General features: G+C 40.6%; 1 protein-coding gene across 1 annotated transcript in view; it reads left to right on the top strand.

The window, feature by feature from the left end:
• The window catches only part of RP2 (RP2 activator of ARL3 GTPase), a 28095-nt gene extending 12948 nt beyond the window's left edge, over nt 1-15147 (top strand). The window contains exons 2-5 of the mRNA XM_006277454.4: nt 2906-3571; nt 7575-7689; nt 9432-9517; nt 12654-15147. Of these exons, the coding sequence (XP_006277516.1) occupies nt 2906-3571; nt 7575-7689; nt 9432-9517; nt 12654-12737 (951 nt within the window). The 3' untranslated portion in view covers nt 12738-15147. The remainder of the gene's footprint in view (nt 1-2905; nt 3572-7574; nt 7690-9431; nt 9518-12653) is intronic.
• Nucleotides 15148-15984: the final 837 nt, after the last annotated feature.

The raw sequence follows: 15984 nt of genomic DNA, 5'->3' as shown, positions 1-15984 counted from the left end.
TACTTCTCTCAATGAATCTTGCAAGTCCTTTGCTGCCCTCTAGTGGACTTAAAATAATATTCTTACCAAACCTGCCCAGAATTTTAAATTTGAAACTGTAACATGCTGTACCTCATAGTGTGTCCTCTTCTCCTGCACTGCATCCATCATGGTCATCTCTTCTCATACCTTTTTCATGTTTTTCTTTGGTTGCAGTAGTAGTGGGTAGACTGGCGTTGTGCATTTCGGAAAAAATGTCTGAGATGGGTCTCTCTGGTGTAGGTCAGGGGTGTCAAACATTTGGCCCGCAGGCCAGATCTGCAAAGCTGGGTTACCAACAGGCTACTGGTAGTTGGGGGACTTGGTTTTGGGGTTAGAGGGAGTGGCCTACTGCAGAATTTGTGGACATGGTGATTGGGATCAGGAGGGTGAGTGAGGGCTGACATAGCTTAGGTTACCCTCTGGCCACTTTGCCCATAGTCATCACTGCAGCCCCAGCCCTGCCTGTGTGTGCTGTAACTGGAGCTGTTGCTACCATGTACTCTGTGCCAGAGCTGCCACCCTGGCCTGAAATGCTTGTCATCAGGTGGGAGCTGGAACTGCTCCTGACTTGTAGAATTAATGTAAGCATGCAGAAGTCAGCTAGGCTAGTTGATAATGCTTCCGTACCATTGTGGCAGGGATCAAGGTATGATTCGCTTTGCTCATTTCCACTTCTTTGGCTTCTCTAGGAGGCTGTGCGGGGTCTACGCAGCTACATGTATAGCTGCTGGTCAGCTAAATGAGTCCCTTGGTACAAAGCTCTGTGCAAATAGAATACAATCCTTGCCCCAAAGGGCTTTCAGTATTCTGAAAGTAAGGCTATTCTTGTTGTAGAGTGGCCTTTCTTAAAGCCTGGCATATGGTTTAAAACAGGAAACTTATGGCTCATGGAATCATTGTATCTGGACCAAAGATATGGGGCTTTGGCAGCATTCAGTGTCTGGGAGCTTCAGTTGTGCATGCTCCATCCCATGCTGTCATGTGGACATGTACCAGTTATGGCTGCCTCTAACTCAGGAGTCTATTCCTGGCTTACAATATCTGGCCAACTTGTTGCTTCTCCTTTAAGTGCTATAAACATACTTCTCAGTGACTGTTTAAAACCCCATCTAACTAACTTTTTCCCTTTAGTTTTTGTTTGTTTGTTTGTTTATTTGTTTGTTTACATCTGAGGAAATAGTTTTTTTCTTTATTCATCACGAAGACTTCAGTAATTTGATAATGCCCGGTCAGGGTAAATCATTCAAACTGTCCAAAGAGGAAGGTTGGAGTGGGGCAGAAGGATACTCTGCAAAACACATTTGTGAGTCTTAGGCTTGCTCATATCTGTTGCATTCTTGCTCATATTTTTTACATAACCTTGTGTGCATTTTTAGAGCATTACTGTTGGAGGGTTGGAAAATGGGATTTATTAGTCATAAATCTGACCATGCAAGTCTCTCCCTCTTATTGGCTTTCGAAAATTCTCCAAGGCTGTCAGATTGACCTGGTTTTACGGGGACAGAAAATAGCAGTTTTCTGAAGTGTTCTTGCACATGTAAGACTGTATGTGTAATGTTAGATATCCCTGTGTTAGGTGTTGTAAGATGCTATCTTAATGTGCTCACAGAAAAGGGCAGAGTTGAAGTTGTTTTGGAAATTTTTAATTTTCTTATTTCTTCCAAACTGAATATTTTGCGTAGAACATAGTATAGTGTAGGACTTGGAACCCTTTTTGCTACTGGATGCAGAAGCTTGTGGCTCTGCAGGTTGCAAATCTTCACCCCTGGGAATGTCCAAGATGTCTGCACTTAATTTTTCTGCAGGTGTGTTGAAGAGAGGCTGGGTAAGCACAGGCAGGGAGGGCTGTGGAGGGGTTGGGTGGCTCAGCACAGCTGCCTTTGCCCAAACCTGTGCTGGCCTGAGCTAAGTCGCATCTTCTTGGACCACATTCAAACCCAGAGGCCTACAGGTTGTTGACCCCTGGTAGCATGCTTTTTCTATTTGCTCACTCTCTCTACTCAAGCTGTCTTCTAAAGAATAAATAATGGCTGACTAGTTATTTTTATTGTATAAGAAGTCCTGTCTGCAGAGATCAACAGATTTCTAATGTTTGTTTTTTATATAGGGTGGTCAGGTGACCTTGCACAGCAGTGTTTGGTTTTGGTGTCAGTTAAAGCAAGATATAGAGCAGGGTAAATTAATGTTGCTAGTGCATGGCCACTATAATGGCAGTTACTTCAAGAATACCAGAGCATAAATTAACCTAGGAAGAGGGCCATGCCTTACATTGCAAGTCTGTTTAGTAATATTACAGTCTGGAAAGGCAACTTGTTAACAAACTTTACAAAGGCCGGTGTTATACATAGCTTTTTTTTTTAGAGTATTAGGGGAGAGGTGGGCAAGATAATGACGAAGAAAGATGACAAGGTCAAAGACAGCAACCTAGGGTGTTCAGAGGATGTTAGTCATTCATTGCTAATAACTTATATCACAGCAGGACGTGGGAGACCATTGTACAAAAAATATGAGATGAGACCTTTCTGAAAGTCCTAACAGTTTCTTTCACAAATGGAAGGGAAGGAGAGGTAACTCTTTTAATTTTAGATGAAGAACTCATTTGCAGGCTGTTGCAGGGTTGTGCAGGGTGTCTTACTGAGCATCGGCCAGGAATTGAAACCAGTAATCTTTTCTCAGGGTACTAACTAAAAGATCATCATTCTGCTTTCCATCTTGAACAAAGTCTGAGACACGGGTCTCTTCTCAATATGTGAGTCCTGAACAATTCCATGACACTTCAGTCTCTTCCTATTGAAGCTAACTAGTGTGGGGGAGGGAAATTTTTAATACCAACTACTGTGTTATTCTTTATAAAGCTAAATTAACTCTTTTTTTTAATTTCTAGGTTGATCCGAAAGACTATATGTTTTCTGGACTTAAAGATGAAACTGTGGGCCGCTTACCTGGAAAAGTTGCAGGACAACAATTTGTCCTTCAAGAGTGTGAGAACTGTAACATCTACATCTTTGATCATTCTGCTACCATCACTATTGATGACTGTACAAACTGCCGAATCTTTTTAGGACCCATAAAAGGCAGTGTGTTTTTCCGTGACTGCAAAGACTGTAAGTGCATAGTAGCCTGCCAACAGTTTCGCACCCGGGATTGCAGAAAGTTGGAGGTGTTCTTGTGCTGTGCTACCCAACCCATTATTGAGTCTTCCACAGGCATGAAATTTGGCTGTTTCCAGTACTACTATCCAGAGCTGGCTTTACAGTTCAAAGATGCAGGCCTTAGTATCTTCAATAACACGTGGAGCAACATCCATGACTTCACACCTGTGTCAGGAGAAAACAATTGGAGTCTTCTGCCTGAAGATGCTGCAGTTCAGGATTTTGTCCCTCTGCCAACTTCTGAAGAACTGAAAGGAGTCAGAATTTCTACAGATGCCACAAGGAGCATCATTCCAATAACTAGGGGGCAAAGGCAGAAGAGCAGTGATGAATCATGTTTGGCAGTATTATTTGCTGGTGACTACACAACAGCAAATGCCAGAAAGTTAATTGATGAAGTAAGCAACCTTTTTCTGTCTGCTGTAGCTTGAACTTTAGTAAGCTTTGCATTTCCTGCAATATCAGACAAACTAAATTGGGAAGTTAGTATCCTGCTTCTGAATGTCTACTAACACATGTTTTTAGGACGTAGTTTTGCTGCATTGGAAACATTTTGAAACTTGGCAACCTTATAGTTTCATAGTTTGTAGGGTCGGAAGGGACCCTGACAGATCGTCAAGTCTGACCCCCTGCCATGGCAGGAAAGAGCACTGGAGTCAAATGACCCCAGCAAGGTTTTCATTTAGCCTCCTCTTAAAGACCCCCAGGGTGGGAGCCAGCACCACTTCTCTTGGAAGTTGGTTCCAGATCCTAGCCACCCTGACTGTGAAGTAGCGCCTCCTGATGTCTAGTCTGAATCTACCCTCTGCCAGCTTGTGACCGTTCTTTCTAGTCACTCCTGGGAGTGCTTGGGGGAACAGGGACTCCCCCAGTACCTGCTGGTCCCCTCTGACTAGTTTGTAACAGGCCACTAGATCCCCCCTCAGCCTTCTCTTGTGGAGGCTGAACAGGTTCAGATCCCGTAGCCTCCCCTCATAGGGCCTACCCTGCTGCCCCCTGATCGTGCGGGTTGCCCTCCTCTGAACCCTCTCAATGCTGTCCACATCCCTCCTGAAGTGCGGTGCCCAGAACTGGACGCAGTACTCCAACTGTGGCCTGACCAGTGTTGCATAGAGGGGGAGGGTCACCTCCTTGGACCTGCACGAGATGCATCTGTGGATGCATGACAAGGTGTGGTTGGCCTTCCTGACCACGTTTCCACACTGTCAGCCCATGTTCATTTTGGCATCAATAATAACTCCAAGATCCTTTTCTGCCTCTGCACGGACAAGAAGGGAGTTCCCCAGCCGGTAGGTATGCTGCTGGTTCTTCCCCTCCAGGTGCAGCACCTTGCACTTGTCAGTGTTGAAACCCATCCTGTTCTCATCTGTCCACCCCTGTAACCTGTCTAGGTCCAGTTGCAACCTATTCCTCCCTTCTAGCATGCCCACATCCCCCCACAACTTAGTGTCATCAGCAAATTTGAACAGGGTGCTTTTTACCCCCTCATCCAAGTCACTGATGAAGATGTTGAACAGTGCAGGTCCAAAGACTGAGCCCTGGGGGACCCCACTGCCCACATCCCTCCAGGTCGAATAAGACCTGTCCACCACCACTCTCTGGGTGTGGCCCTCCAGCCAGTTACGACCTATTTGACTGTGTAGGTGTCAACGCCACAGTCCCCTAGTTTTTTAATGAGAATGGGGTGAGAGACAGTGTTGAAGTCCTTCCTGAAGTCCAGAAAGACTACGTCCACTGCTACCCCTGCGTCTAAGGATTTTGTGACCTGGTCATAGAAGGCCACCAGGTTGGTCTGACAGGACCTGCCTCGAACCCATGTTGGTTGCCCCTAAGCATAACCTCCCCTGCTGGCCCTTCGTGGACATGTGCCATGGTAATTCTGTCAAAAAGCTTACCCAGGATCGAGGTAAGCCTAACTGGCCTATAGTTCCCTGGGTCTATATTTTGCATACATTCATTTTTTAAAGATTTAGGTGCTTATGACTGTCCCAGGAGAGCAGGAGTTCAGTTTATTTGGTACATCACTGATAATTGGGTTTTGAGATCTATGTGGGTGTACCACAGTTGCCCTGTGGGCACGAACAGACCTCTCACTTAAGGCAGTTCTGATTTGTCTCATGTTTCAACTCTAATCAAAGGGGTCTGACAGCCCTTTACACATGTTGTAGTTTGAGCTGGGACTACACAGCAGTTGTCCTGGGATAAAGTACTAGCACACTTTTTTTATCTTGCATGCCTCACGAGTACTTAAGTGGGACAAAAGGTTTATAAGTCCATAGGATCCCAAGACAAAGGGCTTTCTCCCCAGACAAATTCAGTGCCTGTTTTTTACCCTAAGTTTTTTGTTTGTTTGTTTGTTTTTTGTTTGTTCCCCACAGTAGGTGCAGCAGAGTGAAAATGCTAGTACATCAGTCTCCCTATGCAGCCCATGTTACATACATTATCAGCAGCAAAGGCAGGATCCTGATAGAAAGAACAGCTGACTGTTTCATTATGCATATTGTTAGGACAGTGCTCCTCTTCAAACTCCATATGCATGGAAGATAAATGTAAAAGTAAATCCCACTTTTATTAGGTAAATTCCTTATCCTTTTGTTTTTGATTTAAAAAATATTATTAAATAAATCTGGCTTGCGTTGTAAGAAGAGGCAGCAAGTTATCTATAGTGTCAGTGGAGGGACAAATGTGTGAGCTAGGCTTGATCTCTATGGGTACCTATACACAAGCAATGAGGCTGCTCTGACACGCTATAATCAAGTCTGCTGGAACGTGATAATTACCACACTCTAGCAGACTCCATCATATTATGTATCAGTGTCCCCACGCTTAAAAATGATGGTGAGGGTGCTTTAACTAAAGCTTATTTGATGAGCTTTAGTTAAAGTGCCCCCACCACCACTTTTGAGCATGGGGATGCTGATGTACAAGACAATCAGGTACTTTTAATTAAGAGCCAGTCTAATTAAAGTGCACACAGAGATACCTGACCTGAGGACATGCTTATCTGAACTTCCAGTTATATCTTAATGTTCTGTATCTCTTTTAGTGGAAAGAGAGATTTTTTTAGAAAAATAATGTTTCCCCTACAAGAAATAATTGCTACCCAAGAAAAGAATTTGTAAGGAGTTCATGGAACGGCAGGTTGTGGGAGAACAGTGATATACCAAAACAAGATATTGCTTAAACCAGCAGTTCTCTGCTGCTGACCTGTGGGCCTGATCTGGTCTGCAGTGCTGTCATCTAGCCTGCAGGGAGGTGGCGGGGTGGTGGCACCAAATTTACAGACCTCTGGGGAGCCCCAGACCCTATATGTTGGATCATGCACCCATGTGCATAGGGCTGGGCAGGAGTGGTGTGGGGCCCCAGGACCTAACCCTGGTGTGGGGGCTCAGGAAGGGGCAGTGTAGTCTCCCAGAGCCTACTCCTGGAATGCTGGGGCAGGAGCAGGTGGTGCTGGGCCCCAGGGCCTGATCCCAGGCTTGTGGGAGGGAAGGGTGGTGTTGGGCCTCAGGGTCCAGTGCTGAGGCATGAAACTTGATCTAGCTCGTGTACTAGCCCCATGCCACTCATCTGGCTTGTTGGGCCAAAAGCTGAGCACCACTGGTTTAAACTATTCCTCCAAGATGACTGATTCTTTTCCATCCAGTGTTGAAATACTGGAACTCTTGGACTCCTTTTTGTAGTCCTCCTTAACATAAGACACCAGTTAAGACTTCTGCTGGAAATGTGGGTTCGGTAACTGCTTTCTGACTTCTTGTGATAGTAAAATAAAGCAGTAGGAGGAGGCAGGGTCCATGAGCTAGGTTTATTGCTCAAAGGGAAACTTGCTAACTTTTAAAGGCAATGAACACCTGCTTCCAGTTAATTTTAGGATCTGCTTGTACCCAGGCAGACAACTTTCTTTGGGTAGATGTGATATCTCTTATTAGACCAACTAAATAGTTGGAAAAATTGTTCTTTGCAAGCTTTTGGGCACAAACACCCTTCTTCACACATAGGGAGAGTTTGCTGGTGTTTTGTGTGCTTTCCTGGGTAGAATAGAAGCCAATATGCAAAATGACTGCACCCAGCATGTATAAAGTCAAAGTCTTGCATCCTGAAATTAGGGTGGGAAAAATCACATTAACAAATAGTTTTGGGTAGAAAAGAATAGAAGCCAAAATTGGATGAATGGAGTGAGAGGATAAGGAAGTATGAAGGTGAAGAAAGCATTTTATATTGGAATTTGAAGAAAAATAACTTGTCACTTTGATCTAGTGATTTAATGTTCTGAGGGGAATAGTATGGTAATATACTACCATATAATTTGGACTCCAGGTTCAAAAAAAGGCCCTATATATGTTTAACAGCATTAAACATTTTTAATTCAGGTTTGGTTTTTTGTTTGTTTTTTTTAAACAGATGACTGGAAAAGGCTTTGTATTGGTTCAAACTAAGGAAGTTTCAATGAAAGCTGAGGATGCTCAAAGAGTTTTTCAGCAGCATGTATCTGAATTTATTCCATTGCTTGAAAAAGGTAAAGTTTCTTAATGTTCACTTTTTTCCCCCTCTTTGTCAGTCTTTTGTCTCAGACAAAGGCTGAGGAAAGGGGAGGAAAGAAATCCATTCTCTTGCCCCTTAGACACAGTTGGAACCCATTGGACTGACTACTGTTGGATTTTTTTTTGATTAATATGGGCTTCTTGGCCTTTTGGCTCAGATCAAGTTATTTATCTGGTTCTGAAGTGATGAATGAATACTTCCCTGACCCTTGCAGGTAGGCTTTCTGAAGTCTGAATTCTTCTAAGATGATCTAATGCAGCTTGTAGCATATGCAAGCCTCTAACAGACCTAAACACCTTATTTCAGACAACTGTAGAGTATGCTCTTAGGGTGTAAACAGACATTGCCTTTGTGCCACCATAAACATTTTTACTAAGGCAAAACAATTGGATATCCATGCCCCTTGTGCCACAAATACTCAAAATTTCCAGCCACAACACAGGTGGTATGATTTTTGTGATGCTATTTTGCAGCCATTGTTTGTTTGCTTTTAAGGCAAGAGAATGTGGACAACAGCACTTGTGGGGCTTCAGAGGCCTGATCCTGTGCACCCCAATAATTCCCATTCCTGGGGAGTGTGGGATCAGGTCCCTGAAGCCATGGGAGTCCCTGCCCAGGTTCTCTTGTTGGGGGTTGTTGGGTATGCAGTTGACACTCTCTGATGTGGTCCTAGGTAATAAGATGATTGTTGGTTTTGGCCCTGGGAGCATAGGTGTGCCCTGGAGATTACCCGTGCTGCATTTCTGCAAGCAGGGAACACGTCATTTGTTGTCCCACAAGATCAACAGGTTGGACACAGCATGTTGCCCACTGTCCCACGAAACAGATCAGCTGTGCTTGGACTTTCTAGGTTGAATCACCACTGCTGGAGAACCACCCCCACGTGTTATCTTGCATGTGAAATTCAAGAGGAAAAAAGCCAGAACTCTGAAGGGCAAACCAAGATAAAATTACAATTTATTATTAACTATAGTGGTTGGCTACAGTTGAAGTATTTAAAAACAAAGATAATACATTCACACTTGTATCTGGGTGTTGAACTATTTCCATTTGTATAAATCCAATACAACCCTAGCAAATGGCTCAACATAAGTGTATGTTTTAGTCCTAGTAACAGTAACCCAAAATAAGCTCATATTGCTCTTTGTCCTACACTTATAATAGCCATTATGTGAGTATGTGAACTCTGGCCTTCAGATAGATATTTTTAAACGCATCTGTTTTTATAGAATTTGAAGAGAACCATATCAGAAAGAGATCTGTTTAGTACTCTGTGATAGCTAGCTTGTTCCAAGTTGTACTCCAGGCAAAAATTCCTTCCTGGCCTGTTTCTGTTCCTAACAGACATCTTCCATCTTGTAACTTTTTCAGCTCAAATTATAACTTTCTGGTCTTTTTGTAATGTTCTGTTTTCTGAAGAAATGAAAGTGGAATCTGCCCATGCAGTTTTCTGTATCGGCTCCTTTTTCAACATGGACTGATAATTGTTTTTTGTTGGACAGCTCTTGTATTTATATAGCTCAGTTAATCATAGCTTTAATCCTTGTCCAGAATGATGGTGACTGCTTGTGCAAACTTTTTAGGTGCCCATTGTAAAACTTAGGCTTCACAAGGAATGAAGAAAGCTTATGGAATGAAGGTTCATAAGGAATGAAGAATGTTACATTTAAGAGAGCAATCTAAAGCATTTGGAATAAACCTGAAACTGTTTTTTAGGCCCTGTGGTTGCTTTGGAGTTTAATGGGGATGGTGCTGTAGAAGGATGTCGAAGCATTGTAAATGAAGTTTTCAGTGGAACCAAGGTGAGCTACTGCCCTGCGTTCTGTTATCAGAAAATATTACCATACACTGAATAAGCTTCAGATATACTACACGATAGGTACACCTTTTCCTTTTGCTAAACATAATGTAGTCAGCAAAACTTGAACGTTCTTAAATTTTTTGAAATCCTAACATAATTCCATTTACCCAAAACTCAAATACATTCACTGGCAGGCAATGGGGAACTTCCTTGATGATGACTTGACTTGTTATTTTACTTAGCTCTAGAAATGTAGGATTTTCTCTTTAAAACTTAACAAAAAAGGTGGTCTTTGTCTTAGTGTAGATAGGGAAGTCCCTTTTGTAACCAAACTATGCTCTAATTCTTACACAATAGGCCTTGTAACAGCTTGGTAGAGAAATAAGACAAGATTGTATCTTTTGAAAATGTTATACTATAAATGTCAAGGTTTTGTTGTGACTGTAAGGGACACGCAACATATGCTTTTAAGGATATACTACAGTGGGTTTTTTCCTCTCCCACAACCTAATTTTCCTCACAGTCTCATTTCCTCTCACTTTTTAATTCCTCCTCTGTCTCATCTTCATTCACTGTAATAACTCTCTTTGAAATGGTATCTGTTTGAACATTTCAGAGGAGACGCTTCATATGATACAAAAGGAAAGTAGCCGAAAATATTTAAGATGCCAAATGAATAGATTAATACATACTGGGGACATATACTGAAATGTCTAACACAGCTGGTCGTGTTATCTGAAAAGAATGGTACATTGGGCATATTGAATTGCTCAGTCTTTGGATCATGGGAAGGTGCCATCCTACTGTAGGTGCAAGACCACTTCATCCATTGCTAACAGATTAATTAGCAAGTATTGGTACCGTAGCCAAGCCAAAAACCACAATAGACTTGGATCATTGATACGGGGGATGTGCAGTTTTATTAGATTCATGCTCTCCAGTCTTACTGATCTTACCCTGAAAGGAGAGTCTGTTAAGCTTACTTGTAAATACAGTTTTTTGAGCATTGGTGTTAGTACCTGTTTCCCCTCCCCCCCCCCCCCCCCCCAACTCTCCCACCCCCTTTTTTTAACTGAGGCTGCTGGTTCTTGGGTATTCCCAGTTCCTTATTCTGGACTGCAGTTCCTGCTTCTAAAGCTGAAACAGTGTACTCATTACTGGAATCAAATGGAATTTTTTTCACTATTTAGGTTATTTTATTAGTAGAACTACAATTTGCTGGTCTTTTAATTTGGAGCTAACCAAGTAGCAGTTTCTTCCTACAAGGAAGTATTAATAATAAACTCCAAAAAAAGGCTTCAGCACTTCATCATTAGCTTTCATTAGCCAAGAGGGACACAAATTAGTTGAGACATCCCATCGTGCATATCCCTGAGAAAGATACAAACTTTATAAAGAAGCTTCATATGCTCCAGAAATAGGTTTGGTATCATGAAGAGAGCTCAAATTCTAACCAGCCTATTTTATCCTCTGAAGAGTTGCTGCTGTTGGATTGACAGTTTTAAGTCACCTTGAATAACTAATTTTTTACCACATGAAAAGTGCTTGATCAATCACTCAAAATACTGTAGCATAGGGGTGAGGAAGCCCTTCTACAGCTGCAAAGGCAAATCTTGTATTAGGATTTGGTGAAAGTAAGTGGTATGACTTAAACTGAGATTTTTACTTCTGGCACATTGATGGTTTGTATTTATTTTCTTTTTTAAAATTTCTCTTTCCTTATTTCAGTGGTTAAAGGAGCACTGCATTCATTTCTCTCTACTACTGGCCTCCTATGTGAGCTTGGCAAAGCATACCTAAGGATGTGGCAGTTCTGGTTTAATTTGTTGGGTGCAGTGTTTCTTTTAAGGATGTCTGTTCAAGAGTTCTGCAGTTGGAGTGATGTGGTCCCTCAGTCCTCTATTTTAGCTTATACAGGTACAGGCTTATACAGGGTTTTTGAGGGGAAATAACCCCAAAACCTTGGTTATTCTGGGAGGACAGATTTTTGGAGAAAGGTGTTGAGAAGCCATTGTGTTTATAGTCAAACTGTATTACACCGATCATTAGATCTGTTGAAATATATGGATTTCACAGGGCTCTAAGAAATAATAAAGTTCCAGTATGCTGTGGGGTGGACAGCTGGATCAAGTAGCTTGACCTGACAGGAATGGCCTCAGAATAAAGGAGGCATTTGCACAAGGGAATAAACAGTTGCCTGTCAAAACTGAGACTAAATTGGGCTTGAGATGGAGGTTAGCTGGATTTTGTATATGGCTAGTTCAAGCTAATCCTGAAGAGTAAGAACTACATGTATGTGATCATCCAGAATACTCGATTTCTAATATGTTAGAGCAACTGACATTCCTGTTAGGATAGCCCACACAATTGCTTTGTGTAAAGTCTAGGGGATAAACTTTCAACTCTGGTCTTAATTAAGAGATGCTTGCTTTTTAAGGGCACACATGGCTTGCTAAGCCTTCCTTGATGTTCAGACAGGTCAGAATACTGAAGGACCTTTGTACAGCTGTCTGTCATTGAATGTAGCTAGTGTAGCTAATTTGCTGGAGGAGTTTATTTTTTTTTTCCAGGGACCTCTGCCCTGGTGTTGGAAACTTTAATTCAGTTTTTGCAAAGCCTGAATATTAATAAACTGGAATATTTGGCAAGAAGGCACCTTCTGCTGAGGAAGAAGTACTCGAGTTTTAAAAATATAGCAGTAGGAGGGCAGATAGAAGAACAAGAACAGCCTATGTATCTTTAAAAAAGAAAGAAAGAAAAGCTTGAGGAGGTGTCAGAAAAAATTACTTTGCTCTGGCTGAGCTTCTGAGCATACCAGATATGTTTTCTTCTTCCTGGATGATAGCTAAAGTGGTGGGCCCTAGCTTAATTTTAGAAAGGACTTTCTGAAAGAAGGACAACAAGAGAGGAGAAATAAGTTGAGTGCCTGTCTTTTGCTTACAGTGCTAATCTTTGGCCACTTTCAGGAATATATTCTGGATTCTAACTTGTAGAATTATATTTTTAAAGGAAACTGTTTATATGAAATATCTAGAAATAAAAATATCTGTAATAGAGGAATCTTAAATAGGCAGATATGATTTGTGTGTTGTGCCTGTGCTGCTGACATGTAACCTTTCCTTATTTAAAAAAAATAGATTTTTGTATCAGAGGACAAGACATCAGCTTCTCGAGATGTAGACAACTTCTACAACTTTGCTGACATGCAGATGGGAATGTGAAGTATACTATCCAACCTGTCTCACTGCTTGGATGTCATTTAACTATAACACTGCATCAGTAGCAAGGTTTTCCTAATTTGATTTTTTTTTTTTGTATTGCATGTTTTTATACAAGAATTGGTAAATTTCAATACTGTAACATGAATTACAGTAAAGAATGTAGTTTCACATGTACATTTAGTACCTGCAAACAATGTCAGAAGCAACAGTTTTCTAGTAATTCATGTGGAGTTTTTGTTTGTTTGTTTTTTCTAAGTGATTCTTAACTGGAACTTTATATTGACACATGAGCATTCCTTGTAAATCATCTTCTACTTGTATGGTTTTTAATATGTAGATGTAATGTAGAACCAAATGTGATATATTGTTAAATGGAACTTAACTAAAACACATTATTGCAAATAATGTATGTAAATGGTGCGTTATAAACTGTAGAGTTTACATATTTTCCATGTCCCCATGTTAAATTTTGTCTTAATCAGGAAAAAGTAGTTGCTGATCTTATTTGGGGTTTTAATCTGGAACTTTCTCTTTGAAGTGTGCTTTGCTCCAGTCTTTTCTTTATATAATTGTATATGGAAACAATGTTCCAAGTGGACTAACCAGTAGTATGGTAGATTTTCCAAAACCTGATCTTTTATATTCTAGAACATGAGTCTTGGAGCTGAGATGCAGGTACTTGGTGTCCACTGGAGACATTATCTAGAGGAGTTAAAGTAATTCTTGGATCACATGGGAGGGGAGATTAGTGTAGGGGATGTCTCTGCTTTTCCTTGTATCCCAATTACTATAATGGATTTCTGGCAGCTTCTGTAGTCAATTACTGGGACTGTAGAACAGCCTAGAGTAGGGGAAGTGGTTTAAAGTAGCATTCTTTGTATGCTTACAGCAGAATCATGGGTACGAGGAGAAGCATCACTGAATTATTAGTTGTAGGTAGTTTTACAGTTTTAACTAATATTGGATTGTTTCTAGAAACAGACCAAGAAAGCGTATGAGGTCTGTAGCAGATCAGGTGATGCTTTCTGCAATGTAGTAAACCTTGATGAATGTGGACACACCTCAGGCATGGTGGTGGCTTCTAGAATATTGGGTCTTGAAGATCTGCAAGATTCAAATTCACATTGGGGTTTCACATGCCCTCCAAGTCGCATGTGGTATAAATTATTGCACTAATATTGTGTGCAGGGATGCAAAACCACGTTTTAAAAGCAAATACATGCACCAGTGAGCCACAGTGTTGTGTGCCAACTTTATAAAAAAGAAAATCTCATTGCTAGGTGACCAAACTGTTTAAAAAAGACTTTGATAGTTGGACTAAAAGTAATTATTTGGGATAGTGGGTCTCTGCTGCTTCAGCTTCTGTATGCCAAAGATTGCTTAATGAGATATTACTCTTGCTTTTTTTCCTTGGGATCGGTCTGTGCAAGTATGTTTACTGTTTTCCTTAGTTGGTGTAGAGAGGCAATTTTTGGGTCCTGAACCCTGCAATGTTTGCTGTGGCATGCCCTGGATCTAAATTAATACAGATAATGTGCCCTTAAAGATTGAAAGGAAAAGCACTTGCTCCATCTCCATAGTAGTAGTTTTTATTTTGTATTATTATTATTATTATTTTTTACTGCTTTGCAAAACATTACTTGTGCTGAAGATCAGATTTTTCAAATGTTGGTTTGTCTCTAATGCAGGAGAACACCTACTAACACAAAGCTATATTAATACGGGAGTTCTGGAGGGACTGTGAGATGGGAGGGAAAAACCTATTAGTAAGTTGTGTTTGTTATGTGTTCAGAATTTCTACAAATGTATGTCTCTCCCTAACCTCAGCACTACACTTTAGAAATCCACCCAGTAAATTTCAAAAGTCTTTATGTAACTTTTTGTAAATTCTCCTCAAACCCTTTCTGACCTGTAAGTATGGGCATGCAGTATGTAAATGAGGATTTCGTTCTTTTTATTTTTGTATCTTGTCCACAGCACTTCCTACTTTCAGATCAGGCTGAATATTTTTGGTTATGTACCTGAATAATTTCTACTTGAAATTGACCCTATGGAGGCTTAACTTTAGGCTTGAAACATTGGGAAACTTTTTATAACTTTAGAAAAGTGCTGTTTTATACATTGGCTGTAATAGGTATCACCATCAAGGCGGTGTGTAGATGTTTTCTTTTTCCTCTATAAAAAGTTTAAATAGCAAATGAAGTTCATTTACTGTCTTCATTAAACTCCTGCTAATAATTTAGGAATAAGATGCCTTCCTAATAATAAAATAAACTCTCATCAATTTCTGTATGTATTGTTTCGGTACAAGCTTCATGCAGTTTTTGTATACTTACTGTACAGCTTTTATATGTAACTTTTGTCTTGCATTTGTGAATGTGATTCATAATAAATATGGAAAATTAAAGTGCTTCTGTTTGGATTTTGTAATATTTTATTTTCCAGAGATTTGAACAAGAGAGTTGTAAGGCACGTAAATAACTAGCCAGTATCTAGTTTAAAACAGAATCAATAGTTTAATGGAAAAAAATGTCAAATGGTCATATAACTCACTACTTAATGGAATAAGCATTAATTCTTTTTTGTAGCCATCCACATTTACCTCAAAAGGATACATTGATTATCCCATAAGTGTGGCTTGTTTAGCTATTAATAGAGAGAGGCATCACTATTGAGGAACAGGGATGGGGAGGGAAATATGACAACAGTAGTCAAGGCATCAAACAATTGTTTTGCTAACTTTTCTTGTTTATCACAGCTAGCAAAATGTCTTTCTATACAGTATGAGACATCTGTCTCCAGGAGACAGTGTAAATGAGGCAATAATATAACTTTAAGACTTTGGACTCTAGTTCAGAGAATGCAGGAGAAAACTTTTCATAATCTCTTACAGTAGAGCTAGCAATTTTTAAACGTATGGCTGAAGCAGATGGATGTGTATGGTGTTTTGGAAGTATTATTGGAAAACCTTCCAAGCAGTGTTCTGCAGGTCAGTACTGTTGGGTGAGTATTACATAAGTCTGTTTCTAGAAACATTATGGGCATAACTGGCTTTGTATTAGCTTTTCCAGATCTATGTGTAAACAGGTGCTTGTTCTTGTAATTGGATAAGTAAACAAGTATTCAGGTTAGAAGTACAGGGGCTGCAGGAACAAGCTTATTAAGAACAAGTTTTCCTGTTCTTTTTTGAAAAGCCTGAAGAAACTCCATGCATCTTAACTGTGTGTATTCATCCCTTTGGGTATAA

The sequence above is a fragment of the Alligator mississippiensis genome, chromosome 1, assembly GCF_030867095.1.
Source record: "Alligator mississippiensis isolate rAllMis1 chromosome 1, rAllMis1, whole genome shotgun sequence".
Classification (NCBI taxonomy): Eukaryota; Metazoa; Chordata; order Crocodylia; family Alligatoridae; genus Alligator; species Alligator mississippiensis.
This window is presented reverse-complemented; position numbering and strand designations above follow the sequence as displayed.